Source organism: Hirundo rustica, chromosome 3 (assembly GCF_015227805.2).
Source record: "Hirundo rustica isolate bHirRus1 chromosome 3, bHirRus1.pri.v3, whole genome shotgun sequence".
Lineage (NCBI taxonomy): Eukaryota > Metazoa > Chordata > Aves > Passeriformes > Hirundinidae > Hirundo > Hirundo rustica.
In genome coordinates, this window is record NC_053452.1 from 47,542,297 (window position 1) to 47,565,237 (window position 22,941).

At 34.5% G+C, this 22,941-nt stretch overlaps 1 protein-coding gene across 10 annotated transcripts in view; it reads left to right on the forward strand.

Annotated features, from left to right (window-relative positions):
- The window catches only part of FMN2 (formin 2), a 173,898-nt gene that overhangs the window by 46,356 nt on the left and 104,601 nt on the right, over positions 1–22,941 (forward strand). For 7 of the 10 annotated variants that reach the window (XM_058419926.1, XM_040059664.1, XM_058419924.1 and 4 more), the window contains exons 4-6: positions 4,409–4,556; positions 8,819–8,880; positions 20,485–20,517. In XM_058419926.1, the coding sequence (XP_058275909.1) occupies positions 4,409–4,556; positions 8,819–8,880; positions 20,485–20,517 (243 nt within the window). The remainder of the gene's footprint in view (positions 1–4,408; positions 4,557–8,818; positions 8,881–20,484; positions 20,518–22,941) is intronic. The other 3 variants (XM_040059666.2, XM_040059665.1, XM_058419927.1) reach the window with 1 other exon arrangement.

Here is a 22,941-nt window from a genome sequence, read left to right on the forward strand (position 1 = left end):
TGTCATCCAGAATGGTTTAATGAGCATGAACCTTCTTGTAACTCCTGCTCTGTGTTTACTCCTGGCCCATTTATACTTGCCTGAGAACATGCCAACACTTCTTTTCTTCCCTTTTCAGGATAACTTAGAATGTTGATTGGTCTAGTGAAAAATTTTCAAGTTTACTATTTAAAAAAAAAAAGTTATGCAAAATAGAGCCCTACTGCATCACAGCTCAACACAGGAACCATCAGGCAAGTTGGTACCAATGCACTCTCATGTAAGAAAGTTTAGAGGTACTGCTGAAGTACTTCCTCCCTCTACTGCTACCTAATACTAGAGCACTGTGCTGCTGTACTGCCTCACCTTTCCCACCTGACTGCTTTGATTTTTTTCCTTGAGAGTTGTTTAAATACTTATGGCCAGGTTGTTTTTTTTTCCCCCCTTGATCTATAAATTGCTAATTCGTTCTTTTGCTGCCATTTGGGCCGAATGTCTATATATCTATTACTATTTCAACCCCATATCCTATACCTCTTTTAAGTCTTTCTCACAATGGCTTTTTTTGTTCTTTGAACTGGAAGCAGATAAACAGCTGATTAAAAAATTAAATGACACTGAACAGAAAGTTGTACTACCTGTATATTTATATTAAAATCTTTTATTTATAATAGGAGCATATTATATTCCTACAGTGAGGGATATACTAATCTGTGATTCAGTCTGTGGCCCAGGGAACAAAACTGGTCTCTCTGTGTGAAAAACATGTGACCCCTTTTCTGAAAGGCCCAGGCCTGCCAGAATGACTTACAATGTTTGCTGCAGGTCTAACTCATGGCCCTAGTTTTGGGCTCCCCAGTCACATGGCATTTGCTAGAGGCCTTTCTTTGAGTAGCTTCCAATACTCATGTTCATCTTTAAAGATGAGCTGGAGAGAATCTCCAGCTCAAGCAGTGAAGTGAATATTTAATATTTAATTTATTGCATAGTCGAAGTGTAATGCTGTGGTAGCAGAGAATGAAGAGTTGTCACAAAAAGCTATTGTCTGTGCATACTGGGAGCTCTCTGGGAAGAGAGTGAGTTAAACTACAGATCTGACTCTGTGACTCTAAATGCTAGCATCTATAAGTGGTAAAATGTATATTGATTAGGTACCATCAGATCCTGCAGGCAGTTTGCCTCGCCCATGTGCAGATGCTCTGCACTTTTAAGAACCAGTGGAAAGTGCTGTGTAAGGATGTGTGGAAACGAGAACCCTTCTTGACATCATGTTTAGTGCACTGGACTCAGACAGCCTGAAGCTTCCAGTGTCTGCCCAGATATGAGTCTGAGCAAATAAGACAGGGATCATTCATTACAAGGATATATATGTAATTTTTTTTCCCTCAAAAGAGAGGCTTTAAAGAATAAATAGTGGAGTTTGAGCAAGATGAAGGGGAAATTCCAGATGCATCCAAAACTTGATCACGGTAAGAGTATTCACTGACTGTATGTATAATGATATTTATTAAAAATTGCCTCTGAAATGAAAAGATTAAAGGAGAAAAAATCTGAATTTAGAAATCTACGTTCAAGGATAATTGCTTTGTAATTATTAATACTAGAAACAAATCTGGATTTTTTATTTGGATTATTTTTTTTCTTTTGCTTGAACAGGACTTCAGCATCACAGAATCGGCTGCATATCTTTCTTCAAACTGTTCTAATAATCATGCACATTTATGACATTATCAGATTTGATAAAGGAGAAATGAGATGGGTTAGTATATTAACTGAGAAGGAGCTAAAGACAAAACATAAAGAGGATTAGGTTTTGGACCATAGCTTCAGTGCATAAGAATTAGGACATTCAAATAATTTGTATCTTTTGAAGGGCATGAAAGTAGAGACAGGGTTAATTTTTCCCTTTTAAAGTATAATTTATGGACTATCAACTTGCCATCCTGAGCTTCAGACTACCTTTCTGTCATGAGGCTTTTTCATATTTTAAATTATGTTTATAAGCTTGCAAGTAATCTGAAAATAGTTTTTAAATACCTTGCTTATATGCTGAAAATGGACACGCTTTCATTGTAGTGCAAGTCCCTTGGAGGCATTTTTGAAAATCTACACTTACATCAGTAAATTTCCATTGCATGGGCGTTTATTCTATTGTCCCTCTCTGTATTGAATAGAAAATAAAGAAATCCCCCCCAAATGCAATACAAAGAAAAAAAATACTGCCTTTTGTACTCACTAACAAAGCTTCCATGCTGGGTTAAGAATTTTTATCTAGTTCTGTGTTGTTTTAATTTATAAATGCTCATATTTTATATGCCATAAATTATATCAGCAAGAACATAGGTACCTCATATTTTCTTACCTTCATGATGTATACCATCTGTACAATAATTCTGAGCATTTTTGTTTTTTCTAAATACATCTTGATTCATGTAGACTAATCTTACTTCAAGAATCTGTTCCTAAGTTATTGTATTAGATTTTCAAGAACTGGCATGGTGAAATGTCATGTCCAGGAACAGTTTAACTGTTTGTTTCCCTCTTTTATGCTATGTCAGCATTATCTACAGTCAGTTGTGGGGGTTTTTTTGTTTTACTGCCCTATAACCCTACAGGTAACTCTATTGAAAGTCATCTGTGCTTAGCCAGTTAACTCTGTGCAGAACATGTTCTTCCCTGTGTTCCCGAGACTGGGAAAGGTGGTAGAGTGGGCAAAAACAAACTTGTTCTGGTTTGTTTTCAACGACTTTTTCAAGTCATTTTTTCCTCTGTGTTTTTGAGATTTAAATGGTGCAGAAACATGACAAATAGCAAAATCCAGCACTTTTTCTTCACCCAACATGTAAAGGTAGGGCTCCCTCTCCTTTTTATTCAAACAGTATTGGAAAATGGGCAGAAACTCAGGAATTCATATCCTCTAAAAAGCTGGAAATAAACTAAGGGAAAGAATTAAGTGACTCAAAGAACTGAATTAATCAAGCCTTTTCAGATGTTCAAATAGCGTAGCATGATAATGTTACTCTAATGGACAGGCTTTTCAAGGAACATAGAGTTCAGGGCTCTGTAAAGAACCTGATGTTATTTTTTCTTAAGCTTTTCATCCATTTATTTTTACCTTTATCTAAAGTCAATGTACGTGTCTGGATTTTTGCCATGTTTTTCATGCTGGGAAGGTCTAATCAGCTTCCTTTGACCCTGACAGAGGCACCCTCTGTAAAACAAAGCTTTTTACTTTATTACCAGCATTTGTCTGTTCCAAATAAGTTGCTCCCAGTACAACACTTTCACTCTTACAGCAATTTATTTTTAGGCAAGTAGTAACTTAGTCACATAGAATAGCTATTATCCTAAAAACAAGCAGCATTTTCTTCTTCCCTCTTGCATATCTCTTCAAAGTTTATTATCTGTCAAATTAAAAAAAAAAAAAAAAAGTTTAATCTATAAATGAAATATGTACCTGTTTTAAGTCAGGCCATAGAATGAATGAAGTCTAATGAACACCATCTTTGTAAGAAGGTATTACTGTGATATGATTGTATTTTCATTCTGTGATGATTTTTTTTTTCTAGTTCTGTGCTATAATATTTGCATCTTTCCAGATCATTTACTAGGTTACTTGTGCAATTGCTGTGAATTTACAGTATTCTAAACGTTTAACAACAAGGTGTGCATGTTAATGCAAACTAGAAATCACAAGAATAACTACTTGAATTGTGGTCATCTAAAACCCTGATGTTAGCTTAAAACATAAGTTTGCCCTAGTTTTCATCAGAAACTCTCTATGTGTCCTACTTTTAATCATAGCTTCAAATTCAAAACTATTGAGCAATAAGGGAGGACTGAGAATACCTTTAGCTGTTCTACTCCAAAAGAAAATCCACCTTTTTACCTTCTTTTCTAAAAATATTAAAATGGAAATTATAAAAATAGGGCTGCAAAAGTGCATATATCAGTTTAATTTCTGCTGAAATAATTATTTTCATTTTCCTTGCTTGTGTTTGGTGTAAAATGATTATGTACAGTGTGGAGAGAAATATTTCCCTCCAAGCCACAAAACAGGCTGTATGTGTCAAAGTGCAGTCATAATGGACAGAACGTGTTATTTTAAGAAAAGAAGTGGCAGAGAGCTCCTTACTCAAAAAAGTGCTGAACTGTATCTTAACATGTTTTTGGGTTGTAGAAAATGAAAAAATTAATTTTCTGTTGTTGATGAGCAAAACTATTTTAATACAGATTTATCTTATTTATCAGACTGAAGACCACAAAATGAAGTCTGTCTTGATATAGGGAATATTGAATTATCTGTACTGGAAACAAAAGCTTAGATATTTTGACCTTGTCTTTATAAACTTTTCCACTTTTTTTTTTTTTTTTTTTTTTTTTTTTTTTTTTTTTTTTTTTTTTTTTTTTTTTTTTTTTTTAATCTCAGCAAGACCAGCTTTACACTTGGGCGGCAGTTAGCCAACCCACACATTCAACAGATTACATTGAAGGAAGCTTTCCAAGGAGAATTCCATCTGCGTGGCCTCCACCCAAACCTCCAGATGAAGAACAAAGGCTCAAAATTTCAGAAAAAGGTACAGTTCTTGGATGCAGAGAAGATAAATGTATAGGAGAAGGGAAGCTGCTGTGTTTTATAATCTGAAATATAAACTCAGTATCTTAGCTACCAACAAACACCTGGTTTTGAGAATCTTGGATTAGCATCAGAAATAATGTCAGCTAGTATGAATCTAACAAAAAAAAAAAAAAAAAAAAAAAAAAAAAAAATCACAAAAATGCATTCTTTTTGTTAGCAACCAAGATGTGTACCTGGCATCTGTACCATGAGTAATGGTTTTTGCCAGGTACTGTGATCTTTATTCTTTTCCAGTTTACAATCCTTCAGAGCTGAGATATAAGTTCTTTTTTCTTCTTAAAAATATGGAAAACTTCAGAAGCCAACTGGTGCTATAGTTATTGGAGTGGTGTAAGGTATTCCTTTGTAGATTCAGCAGTTCAGTGCTGACAGAGGGGTAGGAAAACTGCATCTGCAACAATAAAATGAGGTCTTGTTTACAAAGTCAGTTTACCTTAAAATTTGTGAGGTTATGCTACCAACTGAATTTCTGCAATCTTCTTCATGCTCTTTAAGAGCTTTGTTTACACTGAAAATCAAAACCAAGCAAAAAATAAACCTCCCTTGTAGCTGACAAAGAAATATAGCACAGGATTTCAAGCCTGTTTTCTGTTAGTAGTGTTGATCCATAAATGCCACAGGTTCTTGGATGCTTTGCTTTCCATTAGTTAGTATTCAGCAGCTCTCAAAACTGTAGAGTACGTGTCCTTCATGGAGATCTACTGGGTATTCTCAAATTTTTCATTTCTTTCCACTCCTCCTTTTCATAGCTCAGATTTGAAGAGTTAAGTCATTATTTCAACAGATCTCTTTGTATCACTTGTAGGCTTTGGGTGGAGTTAAATTCAGTTTTGCTTCTCTGCCACTTCCTCTGGAACACAAGCAAAGTATTTCTTGCATGGACACCTTTTACCATGACAACATTATACTTTTTACTTGTGTCACTTATTTCAGTGTTCACAAGCAAAACAAGTGATGCCAACAAAAATGCAATACTGCTGTGTTATTCTGTTTATGCTGTGCCTTTTACCAAAGGAATTCTAGTGGAGACCAAGGAAACAATTCTGCTTCCATCTCACTGATGCAATTAAGAGTCTGGAATTCTGCAGTGCTGGATTGTTGAGCTAGTCCAGTTTCTAACCAATGATCTCCTGTTTTATGTTGTATTCAATGAAAAGTACTGCCATATGTGGTGGTAGAATTCACAGCTGTCTACTCTGAGAGTTGTGTTTCTCAGCCAGGAGACTTAGCTAATGGATGTGTGATCACAGTATTTATGAACACACTGTGCACTGGGAAAACAAAAGGGTGAATTTCACATTAAATTATTTTGACGTTTTAGCCCAGCAGAGGTCTGTATAAGTCCAGAGTTTAGTTTCTGTAAAATCTAGAAGAATGGTGATAGCATAAAATATTTTTAAATATAAAGATACACTTAGAAGTATATTTCTATCAAAATGAAAATACTAATAATTTTTAAATGTGTTCATTTTGTACATAATTTTTTTCTATCTTATGTTTTTCTGTTTATTACACCTACTACATGGAAGGACTTGTCTGTTCTTTATCTCAGCCACTACCCTCTCTCTCTCTCTCAAAAAAAAAAAAAAAAAAAAAAAAATAAATATATATATATATATAAAGAAACAGAGATAGACATAAAGTGGAAAAATGTGTATTGGGAGTTTTTCTAAGTTTAATATAAGTAGTTCTTAAGATGTATTTTTTGAACTTTTGGTGTAGTTTTTCAATTTAGGGCATGGAGGAAAACAAAGGGTTTTAATTATTTTGTATATAACTGAGGCAGATGAATAATTTAACTTCCTTTAATTGTTCACATGTTTGCCATTTGGAAGAACCTGGAGGTGAGTGATGTGAAACCTGAGGATAAATACCTCCCTCAAAATTTGTAACTAAATTATTTTGTGTATTTACACCTTAGCAGTCTGTAGGGGACATTTTTTTTAAAAAAGGTTTAAGTTATGTGCAGGGTAACTTTATTTTGTTTTATGTATAATTATTACTGTCTAGATTAAAGAGATAACATTAGAAACAATATCTCATAAACAAAACCACACATTTTTGACAAAAGCTTTGATTGAAAGAGGAATACAGCAAGACGTTTTTATAGAATCTTTGTTTTTATTATATACATTAGCATTAGAATATTACTAGGCTTTCAGGCTTTAAGCAAAGCAAGACAAAATTCTGCAAGGTTTTAGGTAGTCCATCCTAAGTTAGCAGAGTAAATTCATCTGTTTAGTATAATTTGCTTTGAATAGTCTTGCTGTATACTCTCTTTCATGCAAAGCACTACTGGGTGTGTGGAAAGGGCTACTAGAGTGGTTGGGAGTTTTGGGGGTTTGGGAACTGTGAGTATGGTCAGGTTGATTACTGTTGTTTGGGGATTTTTTAGGTTAGTTATTTATTTTAAAACAGACATTCAGAAATACCTAATATGAATTTGGGTTCAAGTCAGCAAATAATTATGCTAAAAACATTTTTTCAATTCTGGATTCAGTTAAGGTTTTGGAAAAAAATGAGCCAGCATCACCAGTAAGGTCAATGTATATGGGACTAATTTTCTGTTTGAATACCCAAATCTGTTCCTGTCTCTTTGTGTGGCATTTCACTCTACCATTATCACATCTCAGCACATTACCTGAATCTAAACTCAAAAGGGTATTTGAAACTCAATTATTTTAATTCTTTCTGATGACACTATTCTACTTAATATATAGGAAAAGACAAGTAAGCAGGCACTAGAGCCCAGTTATCCCATCTGCCATGTGGCTGTTTAACTGCTTGTGAAGGTATTCAGAAATTATGCAAAATGAAACAGACTCAGCCCACTAAATATCAGAGTGGGTTTACAACCTGAAATCTAAGTTAGTCTCTTTAAAAAAAGAGAGAGAGACAAAAAAAAAAAAAAACAAACAAAAAAAACCAAAAAAAAACCACCCACACCAAACCAACAAACATTTGATTCGGTTTAAAGGAAAGGTTTCATTTTACATACATCACTCTTTTTCCTTTCCTGAGGTTTTTTTTTCTAACTGTAATGGTAGTGTTTGGGTTTGTTTGATTTTGTTTTCATTTTGCTTAACAAAAATGCTTATATTTAGAATCCTTTTTCGAAGGATAACATTTCTGAGGTAAAAATAAGCTAAACAGTTTTGTCAATTTGTTAAATATTGACCAATACATAGGACTGTCCTGTTCCTATTTTCTTAAGTACTTTAGTGTAAGGGAGGTAGTTGTGCTAATTTGCATGGCAGAAAACACTAAGCATTGTGGGTGCATGTCTAATGCTACAAAATCAGCATAGAATAAACCTGTTGTGAGCAAAGATCAAATAGATACCAACATTTCTCTCAAACACAGAGAAATCTAAAATCTAAATGATGAGTTATTTCTTGTTAGGTACAGCTTATCCACATCCAGGTAAAAAAAGATGTGGATTGTTAATTTTCATGCCTTGTGACATAACTCTCACTTTCAATGAAACGTCTTCCTTCTATGTCCCCCTTCCCAACAGCTGGGTCTGTCAGAAAGCTGTGAGGAGGCCAAATGTCTAGGAATTAGGAATCCAGAGGCTCTGGTTCACAGCTGCTGCACTCTTTCTGCAAATGGTCAAGAGATTAAAAGTGGTACCTTTAAACATATAGGAAAGATGCCACACATATAGTCCCTGGGCAGGTGTAAGAAAAATACTTCTTGTTATGTGTGAATAACTGGGCTATGATCAGCAAAGAGACATCACTAACAGTAGCTCCTAAATTAATTAAAGATTGTTGCACTGTGTAGCTGCTGTGGAGTTGTTTGCTTGTTTTCTTTCTTCTGATTATTTCCTATCGGGCAAGGAAAACTGAGACACAGTGTGGTTCATTAAGGTCAGAAAAGTGATCTAGCTCTAAAATAAGAAATAGGATCTAGAAGCAGAGTATCTAATGTTTTGCTCTATTTTTAAGATCTGTATTATTACCCATGTCATGGTGGAATTTTCAAATTTCTGCGGTAGTGGAAGAAAGGAAAACATATTTGGCAACAGTCATTCATTTTAAGGACAGGTAATTTTGGGGATAATTTGGAAAGTGGAACAGTTAACATTTTTTTTAGCTTTTCACTCCTGTAATGAATTTCTTAATTGTGTACTTCAAATGATCAGTCAATTTTTTTTAAAATAGAATTTTAAAATCTTTATTTTCTTTTCAAATTCAGAGTTGAAATCTACAGTCCTAGAAACAGAGAAGCAATGCATAAGTGGTGTTCAGCAGGCACAGGTAAGAATCTAACTGAAATGTTTCCTAATTTTTTAAAAAGAGGGCAGAAAGCAGTACTACTTTTCAGACATTTGTGAAATAGTTTTGTGTTCTAAATGTTTTGTATGAAAAAATTCTGAAGTCAGGGTGTTTTATATGCTCCATAGTGTATCTAGGTATAAGGATTGAAGTTCCTGCCTGCCTAAGGGGATTCTTACAAAATGTTATTGTCCACTGAAAAGTAAGTCAACTTCTGTTAGTAGGGAATAGTTATAAAAGATCTTACTATAATAATCTACAGAAGTGCATGTAAGTAAGAGCAGCAGAGATTTTTTTCTGACTCTCTCTTCAAGCTTACAGCAGTGGTAGTATGTGAACCAGTTTAGAGGGCCATGCTGGACTTAAAAGGAGATAATGTAATACTGGGGCAATGGAGACAGTCTGTGTTAGACTTCTGCCACAGGAACACAGTCTATCTTATTTTTTTAGCATGTCACCATACATAGTCTATTTGTCATTAAAGGTGGTGTTTAATTTGTCATTAAAGGTGGTGAGGAACTTTGTTTCCTGTTGAGGGAACAGAATTTAGACTTACCTCACTTGTGGATAACACTATTCAGTTGTTCTGGAAATCATTAGAAGGAAGGCTAAGTTCTGAAATCTTGGTTTGAAACAAGCAGTGACCAAAAGCTCTTGGAATCTCTTTTCTTCCTCCTCTGTTTTCCAGCTTGTTTCCCTTGTTTCCCCCTTGTTTTTTTGTTTCTTTTGGTTTGCTGGGTGTTTTGTTGTGGGGTTTAAGGATTTTTTTTGGTTGTTGGTATTTGTAGGGTTTTTTGTGTTAGTGACAAGATAATTCAAGCATCACTGTATCAAGCAGAATGTGTGAAAATGGTCAGTGATTTGCTTTCCAGGGAAAAATAAGGAATGCATTTTTAAATACATACTGCCGATCATTAGACTTGCAAATTCAATTTCAGCTTGATCATGTTTTTTGAGAGCCGTGAGTGGGAAGAATATGTTTATTAACTTTATGGCTTGTCTTGCCAGACAACTTAAAAGAGTTCTTCCAGTTGGCTACTTAAATTCTTCTAACTTCATAATATGATACAGCTCATTGTTTAAAATAGAATTTAAAAATAATTCTTCATTGCAGTATTTTAAGTTTAACCTAAAATATATTTTTCTCATGCTAGTTTTATATTCCAGTCACCCAGGTTTCACTAGCAATGGTTTCTAGTATTTATTGTGGAAAAGCATTTTTTCCCTGTACTTACAGAAAGTCATTGCCTGTAAAGAGCGTGTTTAATAAGTCTCTAGTATTATAATTCATTGGAGGAAATTACCTATAAAATGGTTTTCTTATTGGAAATGTAACTAATTGAAATATACTTATGAATACATAGCAATTTTACCTATTAAAAAAAAGTATTATGAGAATGAATTTTAACCAGGAACTCTGGTGTACTGCATGATCACTTGAATGGCATTTATTTGTGGCTGGGAGCTTTTCTTTATTTTTAAAAGTAGCCTAATATGTTGTATAATGCTGAATTCCACTTGCTAGTGTTTAGGAGATCCCCATCCCTCTTACTCCGTGGTGATCTCTTACGACACTAACATGAACTTCTTCCATTCTATACTATTATTCATCAGTGACCTGCAGATCACCTCACATGGAGAAAGTTATCTCAAGTTTTTGCTGTATTATGTCATCATCATTCTGGTTTATCTTAAAAATCAGAGTAGAGGTTTTTCCTTTTGAGGAACTGTATATGGATAAAATGTATATGTTTAAATTATTTCTGTAGTGTCCCAAGCAGTTGAGCATATTCTACCTATCCATCATTGTTTAACTGTATCAGTCTATAAAAACATCTAGAAAGCAGAATTGCCATCATGTTTCTAGGTAAATCTTTACTGCAATCGGATTGTTCTTGGTGTTATTTGTACATTTTAAAGTGATGAACATGTTTCCATTAGTGATCTAGACTCTTTTGTTGTCTACAGTTTTAATTTCTAAGAAAAACGTGGAAGTTAGCCTAGTAGGTGATTTTTCTCTTTTTCTTTTCATATATAAATGTGCTTGCTTTTAGTACAGGAATTGTTAAGCAGTAGAAAAAGAAATTGGCAGCCATTTCAAGTCCGGGGTTTGAAATGCCAAATAGCAACGATGTCTGCTTAGTCTTCCCGGTACGAACAGAAAAAGTTTTGTTAGGCTTAACTCCTTTAGTGAAAGAAAAAGAAAAAAATTGAGTGCCCTAATTTAGAAACTCCAGCTTCAAACCTGATCTTTAAATTTGACAGCGTACTTTGCGCAAGAACTAATTTCTATTCTGTTTGTACCCCTGATCTTTTGTACAGTCCTCACAATTTTCCTTACATTTTAACTCACTTTTCAGAGCAGCTTGATTTTGTTTACATTGTGGGTAGAAATAGATCTTAGCAAAAAGATGAAGAAAAAAAGAAGCTTTTCATTGTAAAATGAGTACATGTAAATTAGGCTTTGATTAGTCTTCTGACATCACAGAGCCAGAAAACTAAAGTTGTTTGAAAGGCGCTTAAAACCATTGTCTTATACACCATATGATAAAATTATTTTAAATTTCTATTTTTGATCATTTCTGATGATAGTCTATTCTTTAGACCACACAATTTTGAAAAAAATGCCCTTGCTACATTTATTTAATTGTCAGCATCCAGATATAATGAACACTTCATGTCTGGTCCCTATAATCCCACCTCAGGAGAGGAGGTTTTGCCAGACTGTTGCAGCGTCTAATGGTTTGGCTATAAGATAGTTTACACTGACTATTTAAAGTATATTTACATCAGAAAAACCTATCATCAAAAAATGCTTATGCTCCTAATGCTTCCATCTTAGTTTGGTTTGGTTCACCGCATTTTACCCAACAAACAAATCCTCAACCAAAATTATGCCTTTTTGGAAATCCAAGTACTTCCACTGGTACTAAAAGCCAAACAAAATTTTGGCAGTTCGGAGATGCTGAAGACAGGTTTCTACTGCATAATCTCTTGGTGCACTTTCCAGCAATATCATAGGGAAACAATGCTAATTGTAAAAATCTAAATTACAAGCCGGGTTTTGCCATCTTGAAGATACTTTCTGCTTTATAAAAACAGACTCATGGAATGTATCTTTAGAATATTCCTAGCCACCCCACTTTACTGGTAACTCCTCTCTCAGCAGGGACCTTTCTTATGCTAGTTTTTGACTATGACTTATTATAATTCTTTAGGGTAATAGCTTAGTGATATTGGAAATGTTCCAATTTTGACACTCAGAAATACAAGAAAAAAGGTTCTGAAATCCTTTAAGATACCCACAAAATCAGTCTGTTTAGAAAGTATAAAACATTGGTGGGACTGGAATTTACTTTTCATTATTATAAAATGTCACCACTAGAATTTGTCTCAGAAACATGCATGCTGCCCAAAACTCTCTCTTAAAAGAAATTTCAGAGATTATTCGTTATAGGTGAAGGTAAGAGAAAGAAGGTAGATGAAAGATCAGTCTGAAATGGTGAAATACAGAAAGAAATTTTAAAAAGGGGAGATTTTATACACCGTTTTAGACTGTTATGACACTTGTAGTCTGGCATAAAACCTGTTCAATTTTAGTATTACGTATTTTTTGTCAGCATGTAGACCAACTATAGACAAGACTAGTGAACCACTTGTTTCAACAGGAACGTGAGGAAATTTGTGAACCCTTCCTCTGTTGGCTCACAAACAGTTCTGTGGCTGTGGCATTTTAACACTGTCTAATTTTGCATGTTATTTCTTGAGATCTTTATTAAGAAAAACCTGTGAAGAAGTGCCATTCCCCTTCCACCCTTTTGCTGCTTAACAGCTTACTTTTTGTAAGAAGGAAGAGAAGGCTTGAGGAAGCAATGAACAGATACTCTAAACCAGTTCTTTTCCTACAAAGATACGATTGCCAGAGTCTCAGATTTCAGCAGGGAAAATAAGTTACATACTTGGGTTAAAAAAAAAAAAAAAAAAAAAAAAAAAAAAAAAAAGGCATATTCAAAAGGATCTGCTATATACAGTTGTCTCATTGAGAAAAAAAAGGATTGTGACAGAAGAAAATATTTTTGAATGTTTCCATATGAACCAAATAATAGTGAATAGAATAGTGTATCTTCTTTTAAGAATTGTACCAATGTAAACTTTCTGGAAAATCATGCCAGCATACCCAAATTTCAGAAAACAAAAAGTCCAAAAAAAATCAGAGGTATGTATCTGGTTTTTTTATCTTGAAATATACAAACCCAGATTTGTAATATGTGATGTGCAGGAAATTATATTCTAATTGTAGATCCAATGTTAAAATTGGGGTATTTTAACTTTAAACCAATGAATTTCAGGAAGCATATGTAGATGGATAGTGTTTTCTTGTTAGCATTCAGAGTAAATGACGTTTGTCAGAAACGAACAGAAAGGAAACAAAGTTTGCAGGAAACAAGATCTTTAAACCTGGCAGAAGATCTACAAACCTGGCAGAAGACTCTACTGCCAAGGTCATAGGGTCTGCTGAAATGCAGAGCATTTTGCTCAGGCAGTAAAGAGGAGTTTAACTTTGTGGAACTCCAGGACAAGTTAAGTGCAAATCAGTTCTTTAATTTTCTTGTTCATGAAACAGTTTTTATGCAGAAGTTTCAAGTTTTATTGATGGAATTCTTAGATTCTTAATATTAGAAGTCACTTTTCAGTTCAAACATGCTGCTGTTTTCAGTAGCCACTTTGTAATTAAATACTGCCATCTAATACTGTTGTGGTTTCTTAGGCCTTGAAAGAAGGATGAGAAGACAAATAGAAATATCAGAAGGAGGGAAGAAGTGCTTATTTAGAGAATCAGGACACCCTAAATAGGTCTGCCTACTCAGCCACTAGATGGCAATTTAGTATCTTTGAATGGACTGCGAGGCACTTGAAAGTCATTCCCGGGCGGTCCTGCAGGCACCCTACAGCGGGAATTTTACTTTTTTTCTTTTTTGTCCCAGTCAAAGGAATGGCTTTCTGAAAATTAATAAGCTAGCCTTTAGAATGTACATACACTTACTCTGTTTAATCTAACCAAGATTTAGCAATCTGAGCATCTCTCAAAGCAGGTCCTCTACTCTCCCAACCCCTCAAAACACTAAATATTTAGAAAGCACTGTAATGTTACTGTTAAATTGTTTTGTTTGGTTGTGGGTTTTGTTGGGGTTTTTTTGTTTGTTTGTTTGTTTTTTAAACCAGTGAAAAGAAAACATTTGGTTTGGTCTACCAGCTGTCTGGATGACTGCCTTTGAAGTAATGATTTAAAAATTATCAATGAATTATCATCATTTAAATAATGCAATCAACATCCTGTTGAATATGAAATTTGTTTCTTCAACCACAATCGTGAGCCCATTTTCTATTTAGTTTTGATGAGGCAGAAGTTTAAAAAAGTAAAAGGGAAAAAATTGTTTTGGCCATAATCAATTGGCATATATATAGAATATAAAAGTCCCAGACTACATATTTAAATGAAAATACAGGAGTATAGGATGTCATGCCTGTGTGGTAAAAAAATGTAAGCAGTTAATTCTCAGAACAAACATTAGTGTTTTGCATTATATCCAGACTTCACAATACTTGGACTAACTTCTGTTAATTTGCTTGAAGGCAGTGTTTGCCTTTTTAAAAGAAACAATATATTTTATTATTTTCAGTGGAGTTAGAATAACACATTTTTGCACTCTTCCTCCTAGTCATGGTGAGACTAAAATTGGGGGTTTTTTTAATCTGTGTTCTTAATGTTAATGTCAAGATGTGCTCATTTTAGTTTCAAAGGTTCTTTATTCTGTTTTTCCACTTTCATTGAAACAGCCATATGTCATAGATCTGAAACACATAAAAATCATAGCATGGTTCAGGGTTGAGTGGACATTAGGAGGTCATGATGTACAAACCCTTTTCCACTAACGCCCTCCTTCAAGCAAGGTTAGCTTAGATGTTTGGTGGTTTTTCTCAGGATTTAGCTCATCTCTGAGTATGTGTATGAGGTAATGGTAATATGTATTTCCTGCTCTGCACAGTCAGTGGTAAAATGGTAAGTCTTGCTCCATTTCTGATGCATTGTTTTGATAAGAGCTAAAAGAGATGAAAATGTGTGCTCTACAACCCTGCATTTCCTGTGAGTTACTCCTAATTCGAATCTTTTCAGTCATTGATTAAAATTCCCAAGAAACTGTGGGTCAAGTTCTTGTGATTAATCTAATTTCACAGCTTCTTCACCATAAACTTTTATGCAAATGTATATTAACAATAATAACAGCAACAATAGTCATAGTACAGAGTTTGCATCCTTTAATCATAATGTGCATTCTCCTTTTTCTGTTCTGACTATGCTTTATACTTTGACAAAGATGGGGAGTTTTGTCATTTTAGGTACAAATTCTTGGAAATGTAGCACCAGCCTTAGGGTTTGGGCAATAATTGATGGGGGAAAAGGAGAATGAGAGTAAAACTGAGAAAATAATTAATTTTAACAATATTTTTTTGGCAATACTTTATATCCTTGGCTATAATGTGAGAGAGTTTTACTTCTTGAAAAAGGAGAACTATGGGATAGGGACTGCACAGAAAGAATTATCACTTTTCTGTCTGTATTTGATTCTAAACATTAATATATTTATTCTCTTGCCTTTTACAGGGAGTTTCTTGTAAAATAATAGCAGAGTAGTACTGTAACTTCCCTTAGGGAGCAGTGAATGGAAATGCATGATAGTTATATGCTTATTGAAAATTCAGCTTAATTTGTTCACTCCTCCGACTGCTCACTGTTTGTGCTCATGAAAATAGATTAATTGAGGTAATTTTTATGCCATCTATGCATTCCTGCTTAGAGCAAAATTTATGGGCTGTACTCATTAATTGTTAAAGTGCAATTTTCTTTTTAATTCTCTAAATCAGAAATCCTATTTCAGATGAAAATCTGTAAACTCCTATTATATCAAAATATGATTTGTACTGTAAGATCCATTATTTACATATGAAATTTCTCTCATCTTTTGGAGAGCAGTGAAAACAGAGATTTTGTTTGTTCAATGGTAACATCTTATACTTGGATTATGTAGGCTATTTTTGGTACTACAGTATGTACTTTTCAAGCTTTTTTAAAAAGAATTCCACAGAAATTGAAGAGAACAGATGAAGAAATTACATGAAATACAGGAAAGCAGTTTGAAAAAGTATATGTGTGTAAGTCTGTGTGTGTGTACATATCAGTATGTGAAAAGAAAACTTCTTGTGGCATTCCTACCAGGACATTTCATTTGGCAAGTGGACTTAAATTATGTGAGAGACCTCTTCCACTCAAAAATGAGAACTGTTTCAAATTCTTCTTATATTCTCTTGGCATTAAATATCAGGTGCTACCTTTTAGTGGTGTAGATCCTGAGATTTTCCACAGGACCTTCTATGTAGAGGGGAGATAAGAAATGCTTTTCTTAGTAAAAATAGATATTCATTTAACTGTGAAATACACTAAAAAAAATTAAAAACAAACAAACAAAAATAACAATTATATACTGCCAAACCTGAATGAGAACTTAAAAGTAAGACTGAGAATAATTTCTACTCTTTGGATGCAAGACTGAGTAACCAGTTTATCTTCTACTTACCTTTAGATCAAAAGTTATCATTACATTTTCCATCTTAAAGTGGTATAAATAAAAGAAGTAAAACCACTTTTTTCCTTTCTTGTATTTTGAATACCTCTTTTTATTTATTCTTTAGAGAACAAGCCCAAAACTCTTCCTAAAAACTTTCATATTCCAGAATCTATAATTGTTCTTCATGAGTATTCAGCTTTTTCTAAATATACAAATAGGTTTTTTCTAATGCCCACTATGATTTTATTTAACTTCTCAATAGTTAATGCTCATTTTTGATTACTTAATTTTGATTGAATTTTTTAATGTTCTTTCACTCAAAGTGATGCAGCTTTTTTTTTTTTTAATATAGTTGTGAGTAGTAGGCTCATGTTTCAGCGTATCTACAAAGATTGATTCTTACTGTGGATATTTTTTGCTGCTTACTCCCTGTTGGAAGCCTAAAACAAAAGCATCATGTGAACCCCCCATTTTGTGGTCTGGCTGAACCCTTGGATGAAAAGGGCAAGTACTGTGTAGAAGTATCATACTCTGGACAGTTGCTTATCGGGATGTGGCAGAGTTCATCTGGAAAATCATTACCTCTCTTGATCTGCCCTACTAGAGACTAAAGGCGTTCCAAGCCCTTCATGTTTAAACCATTAACGTTCACATTTCGGCTCATAGAATCCACATTGTTATTTCTGACATAACAGCTTACAATTGTTGCATATAAAGAGCACAAAAATAATAATAGAATTAGTTTGTACAATGACTGCTTTCCAGGTTGCTGGTCAGTTTCAAGTGGAATTGAAAAATCAGGAAAAGGTCTGGTGTGAAAAAGTTTAACACCTTTCTCTAATATGTCAATGTAGGAATGTTGAATGTTGATGCCAGATTTTATGTTTTACCAGAATGAGATGAATTGTTGCCTTGGCCTTAGAAAACTAACTAAAGACTTTAGTATTGTAGTTGAAATACTTTAGAACAAACGCAGGTGGCAAAAGAGAAGAATCAATTCATCATGTGTTAGTCATTTCAGTAAGCAATCTAATATTGATGAGAAAATAAATCCAGACAGTTTTTATCCCAACTTTTAAGGAAATCTGTGACTTTTAAAGTACTGTTGCTTATGGACTCCTGACGGTGGCTAGGTTCTAGTTATCTTTTCATCTGCACTAGCAGTCTCTTTGCAATCCACAGCACAATAAATAATAAGATACCAGAAAGATTATATTAAAGTTAAGATTATATTAAAATTAATAAAGTTCAACTCATCTTTCAATACCCAGTCTCGTTTATATTCTTGTTTTACACTGGATGAGTGATAGAACAGTCAAATTAATTTCTGAGCTAAATTTAGCTATGTGGATAGCTAAGCCCTTTTTGAAGTCTTATTTATTGCTGTATTGTTTCATGCCTCTCTAGTAAAGAAATTTCGTCTAGGCCAGGACAGAAACCATTAAGACTTGAGAGGGCCTTTTCGGCTGGCTTTTCAGCCTGGATACTCAGGACTCATTGCCCATGGATCAGGCGCAGCCCGTTTGAGAAATGCTGAGGACTGTTCTATAGCCACACACCTCTCAGTGTATTTTTTCCTGCTCACTCTTTCATACTCAAGCCACCAGGATAGAGAGTTAAGCTTCCACAAGTGTCATTTGTGAAGGTTTAAAGTAATACTACACAATACTACAGTAATTAACCTTGACTCTTGTGCATCTCCTAGGGTTATCAGTGGTTTTGTGAGATTTTATTTTGCCTTGTCTTGTCTGTGGTCTATGAAAATTCTTTTGAGGTTTCTATTGTAGTAAAACGTGGGGATAACCTAAGGTTATTTTCCAACAAAGAGTTACACCTTAAAGAGAGAAAACTCTTTCAATCTTTGATGTATCACAAGTTGATTATTTATTAAAATGGATACTGTAGATCTTATCCTCTGAAATATGCTTAGCTCAGGGGTAGTCAAACTGTTCAGGAACAGGAACTCCAGGAAACTAAGCTCTTTTTTTCCTCTGACTTCCAGCTTTCTGAGTCAGCATTGGCAATGCATGCATCTTTCTTCAGAGGTGTATGTTTCCTGTTGATTCTGTGTTCTCTTATTTGAACTATTTTAATTTCAATAATTATTGATGTCTGCATATAATGGTTTGGGGGAGTTTTTGTCACACATGATAGGTTATTGCAAAACCACTAGGTTGATTAGACACGTTCCAGCGCTTTAGGACAGGAAGAGCTTCCTAGTCTATTGCCAGCACTGTGCAGACTGGTGTAATCTGTCTGTTGCGAAGTGTCACAGAGTGGGAGGGTAGCTCACACTTGCCGAATAAGTTTTGTGACTTCAGGCAGGACAGTGCACTGTACTGTCTTTGTTTCAGGGCTTGCTTGTTCATCTCTATATTGGGGAGCTCTGCATCGTCTCCTTGCAGTTGTAGGAAGAAAAATGGACTACTGTGAAAACGTGTACCCCTTGTTTCCATATGTGCAACTTCAGAATAGTAAAAGCTTCTCTCAAAAAGACTTAATCGGGTAATCTGAGGAAGGAATCTAGTATCCAATACTAATTTTACTCCTTCAGCAGTTCTCCCTGATACTATTGGCAAGTTTGCCAACTTTTGACTCAGCTTCTACTGCTGTGAAAATAAAATGCTGCAATGGGCCTTGAGATTAAGTGAAATGTGAGAATTAATTAGATGGATGCTATTTTGTTTGAATGCAAATCAAGTCTCCACCAGTAATTCTCATTTGCCAATTACTGTAGCACTAAAAATGCCTGTTAAATGTTGTGTCTCCTTTTCTTAAGGTTGATCTGCAGTTGCAAGAAGTAGCTTTGAAAATGAGACAGCTTTAAAGAGAGAAACCTGAATAGAGATCACATTTCTCTGACTGAATTAAATTCTTACTGTGGCTCTCCTTTGTGCCATTCGGTGAGCGTGCGTGTTCAAAAATGTTTCACTTCGCGTAGAAAAGAGGCATTTATTAACAGGGCCGTTAGAGCATCCTTCCTAGTTCCTGTGCACTGCTAGTACCATCAAGTGATCCCAGGCACACTTACTAGAAGACCTGAGGGGCCTTATTTTGCCATCTTTGTCCTGTTTAACTGTATACTTCTATTTCCTGTGTCTTCCTGCAACTAGGTAGCAGCATAGACTCTGACTCATGAATTGTGGTGTAGAGAAAATAAAAAGCCAAGTTTTTTGGGGGAAAAAAAAAATAAAATAAAAGCAAATATTATCCTATCATTTAAATATAAATTCCATCCAGAGAGGAAACTTCATGACACTAAGCGAAAAATTGCTGAAAATTATCAAACTGCTGATGTAACTTTTTGACTTGTAATAGTACAAAATATTAACTTCTAAACTGTAATATATCTTTATTTTTAAAATATGCCAAAATTGCCAATAAGAACTGTTTACACATATATACAGACACACATACATGTATGTCTGTGTATACATATAGGGCTAACTTTTACAGATGTGGGGGGTTTTTCTGCCTGGAAGTTTAGTTATAGAACGGTCTATAGGTTTCAGTCACTTATCTGAGAAACTAAGTTGTCAACTCTATAGCAGTAGGTAGCCGCAATCTGATCTTTTACATGTTTGAAGATCCTGGACATGTTCTATCTATGTAGATCAGCTTTATGCTGGACATCTGAAACGCACATGTGGAAAACATGACAAGATTGGAATGGATTGTATGTAATGTACATGTGCAGATCCAAGTGTACAACCTTTAGCCAGTAAAGCAAATATTTCCAGATCCGTGTACAAACAATCCTGTCAGTGCAGTCCAAAGAGATCAGTCCCAGATTGAGCATCCAACTCATTGCACATGGAACATGTACAGCCTGTTTGAGAAATGCTGGGCATTGTTCTTTTGCCACACACCTCTGAAATGTTTTTTCCTGCTCACTCTTTCATACTCAAGCCACCAGGATAAAGCAAGGGTTAAGCTTCCACCTTTCTTTCTTCCTTTACAGAAAGAAGACTGTTCCACAGTACCTGGGTCCTGGGTAAGAGCTCTAGGCAAGACAGAGTTTCTTCATATCTCTTTTAAACCCCATAGTTTCTGCTGTGGAATTGTCCCCTGGATTGAAAATGAAACTTCTTCTCATTATGTGTGGGTTTTTTAATCTCGGTCTTCTGGTCCTTGTCAACAGCTTTTGACCATCTTTTACTTGTATGAAAAAAAAAGTATTCTCTTGTTTATTCTCCAAGGAAACAGTAGTATTTTTGTTTCTGATTGGATTTATATAGTTTTGATTTCCTTCTTTGTTGAGGATAGTGGAAGCATTCTGTGACTTGTGTTTATTTGATAAGCCCATTCAGATCTAGTAGTCAACTTTAAACTAGGACAAAGGCAAAAATCCAATTAAACTGCTCTAAGGGCATCTTAAATTTCTATGTGAAAAATATCTCTGTCTAAAATAATCACTGAAACGCATAAATACTGGGGCTGTGTTTTGTTTTGCTTTTGGTTTCCTTGTTTTTTAGACCAAATAAATTTAAGTACATCATATCCTCTGGATAAATATCTCTTCATTCACATCAAAGTCTTGTTTGTTCATACAAACGTTGTTTCTATGAAAACCTGGATATGTTGGTGATTGTTAGGTATAACATGGTAGGAAATCACCAGCTTGTTTGAAATGTTGTATCTCAAGGACAGCAGAAACTCAGCTTGTTAGGGCATGGTTAAACCCTTAATTCACCCGTACATTTTCATTTCTTGTCTGTATTGTTAATTCATCTCACTGGGTTGCTCATTTTTTAAAAACTTGAAAAAATAGTTCTTTTGAAAGAAATTTCATTATCTTCAGGGGAAAATTGTCTTGTAGAACAGTGAATTCTAGGTTTTTCCTGCAGCTAAAATAGAATTGCAGTATTCAAGAATGGCTTCTTTTTCTTGTTAGAAGTTGAATCTAATCTCCCAAGTAGAAGAGTGTTTAAAACAGTGAACTGTTCTGAAATCAGCCATTTTTAAGGCAAATCTCTTCAGAGCCATTGAATATTGTGCTCAATCCTGTTGGCTGCAGTTGGTTTATGGCAGAAATGAATTTACTTACAAAACCCTTGTGGAGTGTTTTTACAGTGTAAAATGGAAGCTAAGGAGAATTACAGTCTGGGGAAACTGATCTCAGCTGAAAACTGTTGTGTGGCCTTAATAATCCTAGCAACACGTTTCCTTCAGTAGTGTTGCCTTTTGAAGAACTGATAAGCCTTATTGTATTTGCAGGTGACTAGTATGGGGTAAGAGCAGATAAAACAAAGGGATGAACAATGTTATATTCCTCCTTTATTAAGAAATTCTTCAACAAAACTGTTGCTGCTATGAAGTATTGAGTTATTAAAGGAAACTGGATGCACTGAAGCACCATGAGTAATTTGTAGTGGGAATGCCTTTTTTCCTTCTTATTATGCTGTTTGTTATTATGTCTGTGTTCATTCTTTCACTGTCCATTTTCTTATGTTTCTTTCTCTGTTTTACATTTTTCATCAACCTGTGGCAGGTAGACCTAGTTGTAATGCATAACTTTTGGTTCAAACTGCTGTTCCAGAAAGTTCAAACAAACTAAGAGATTGTAAGATTTTTGGTAATGGTACTTCAAAATCAAACAATAATTGTTTAAATATTGTTCCTGTTTTACTTCTGGGATTGCTTTAGGACAACTACAAAATTCTAAGATAAATAAGAAGTTGAAGTTTTATGTCTGAAAACCGATTCTGTGCAGAAGTATTTTTTTTAAGTATTATTGAACATTATATTTCATTAATAATCCCAGCTGGAAGTTATAACTTTGTTTTCTAGAAAAAAAAAAATTACTTTTCATACTTTCATGTGTCAAAAGATGAAAAAATATGTTTTCCTGAAAAAATCAAGGCAATTCGTATATCAAGTATTGTATGTTTATTTGTAAGCTTCCTTACAAAACCTATAATCTGAATATTTGAAATATTTCCAGTTAAGCAAGCCTATGGTCTCATCTTAAATGCTTATGATTTGGTAAAAGGGAATAAAAAGGCCCTAAACAAGTTTTGCTGTAACCACTTGCGAAATCTGTTGCACGACCAGCCTGATTCAACTAAGTACTTGAAGAGCTGGCTAATTTTTTTTTTAATTTAAAAAGAAAAAAAGTACTAAAAAGTAAATATATGCATCTAGAAAATATTTTTTTTATTAGAAGATTTTTTGTTGTAAGGTCATGACTATCTCCTGTTCATCAGTCCTGAATAAGCACAAATGGCACTTCTGTTGGCAGGTTTGGATGAAAACACATGCTCATTAAATTTAGTAGTTTGTAACAAGTATTTCTTTAAAAATGTGGGAGTTAATATACCTTTAAGGTTAATGGTTCCTCTACAGCAGGCAGGAGAAAGAGAGGAAAAAATGTGAAACCTGTCAAATACAGAACAACCATTCCAGGCAGGAAACTTTC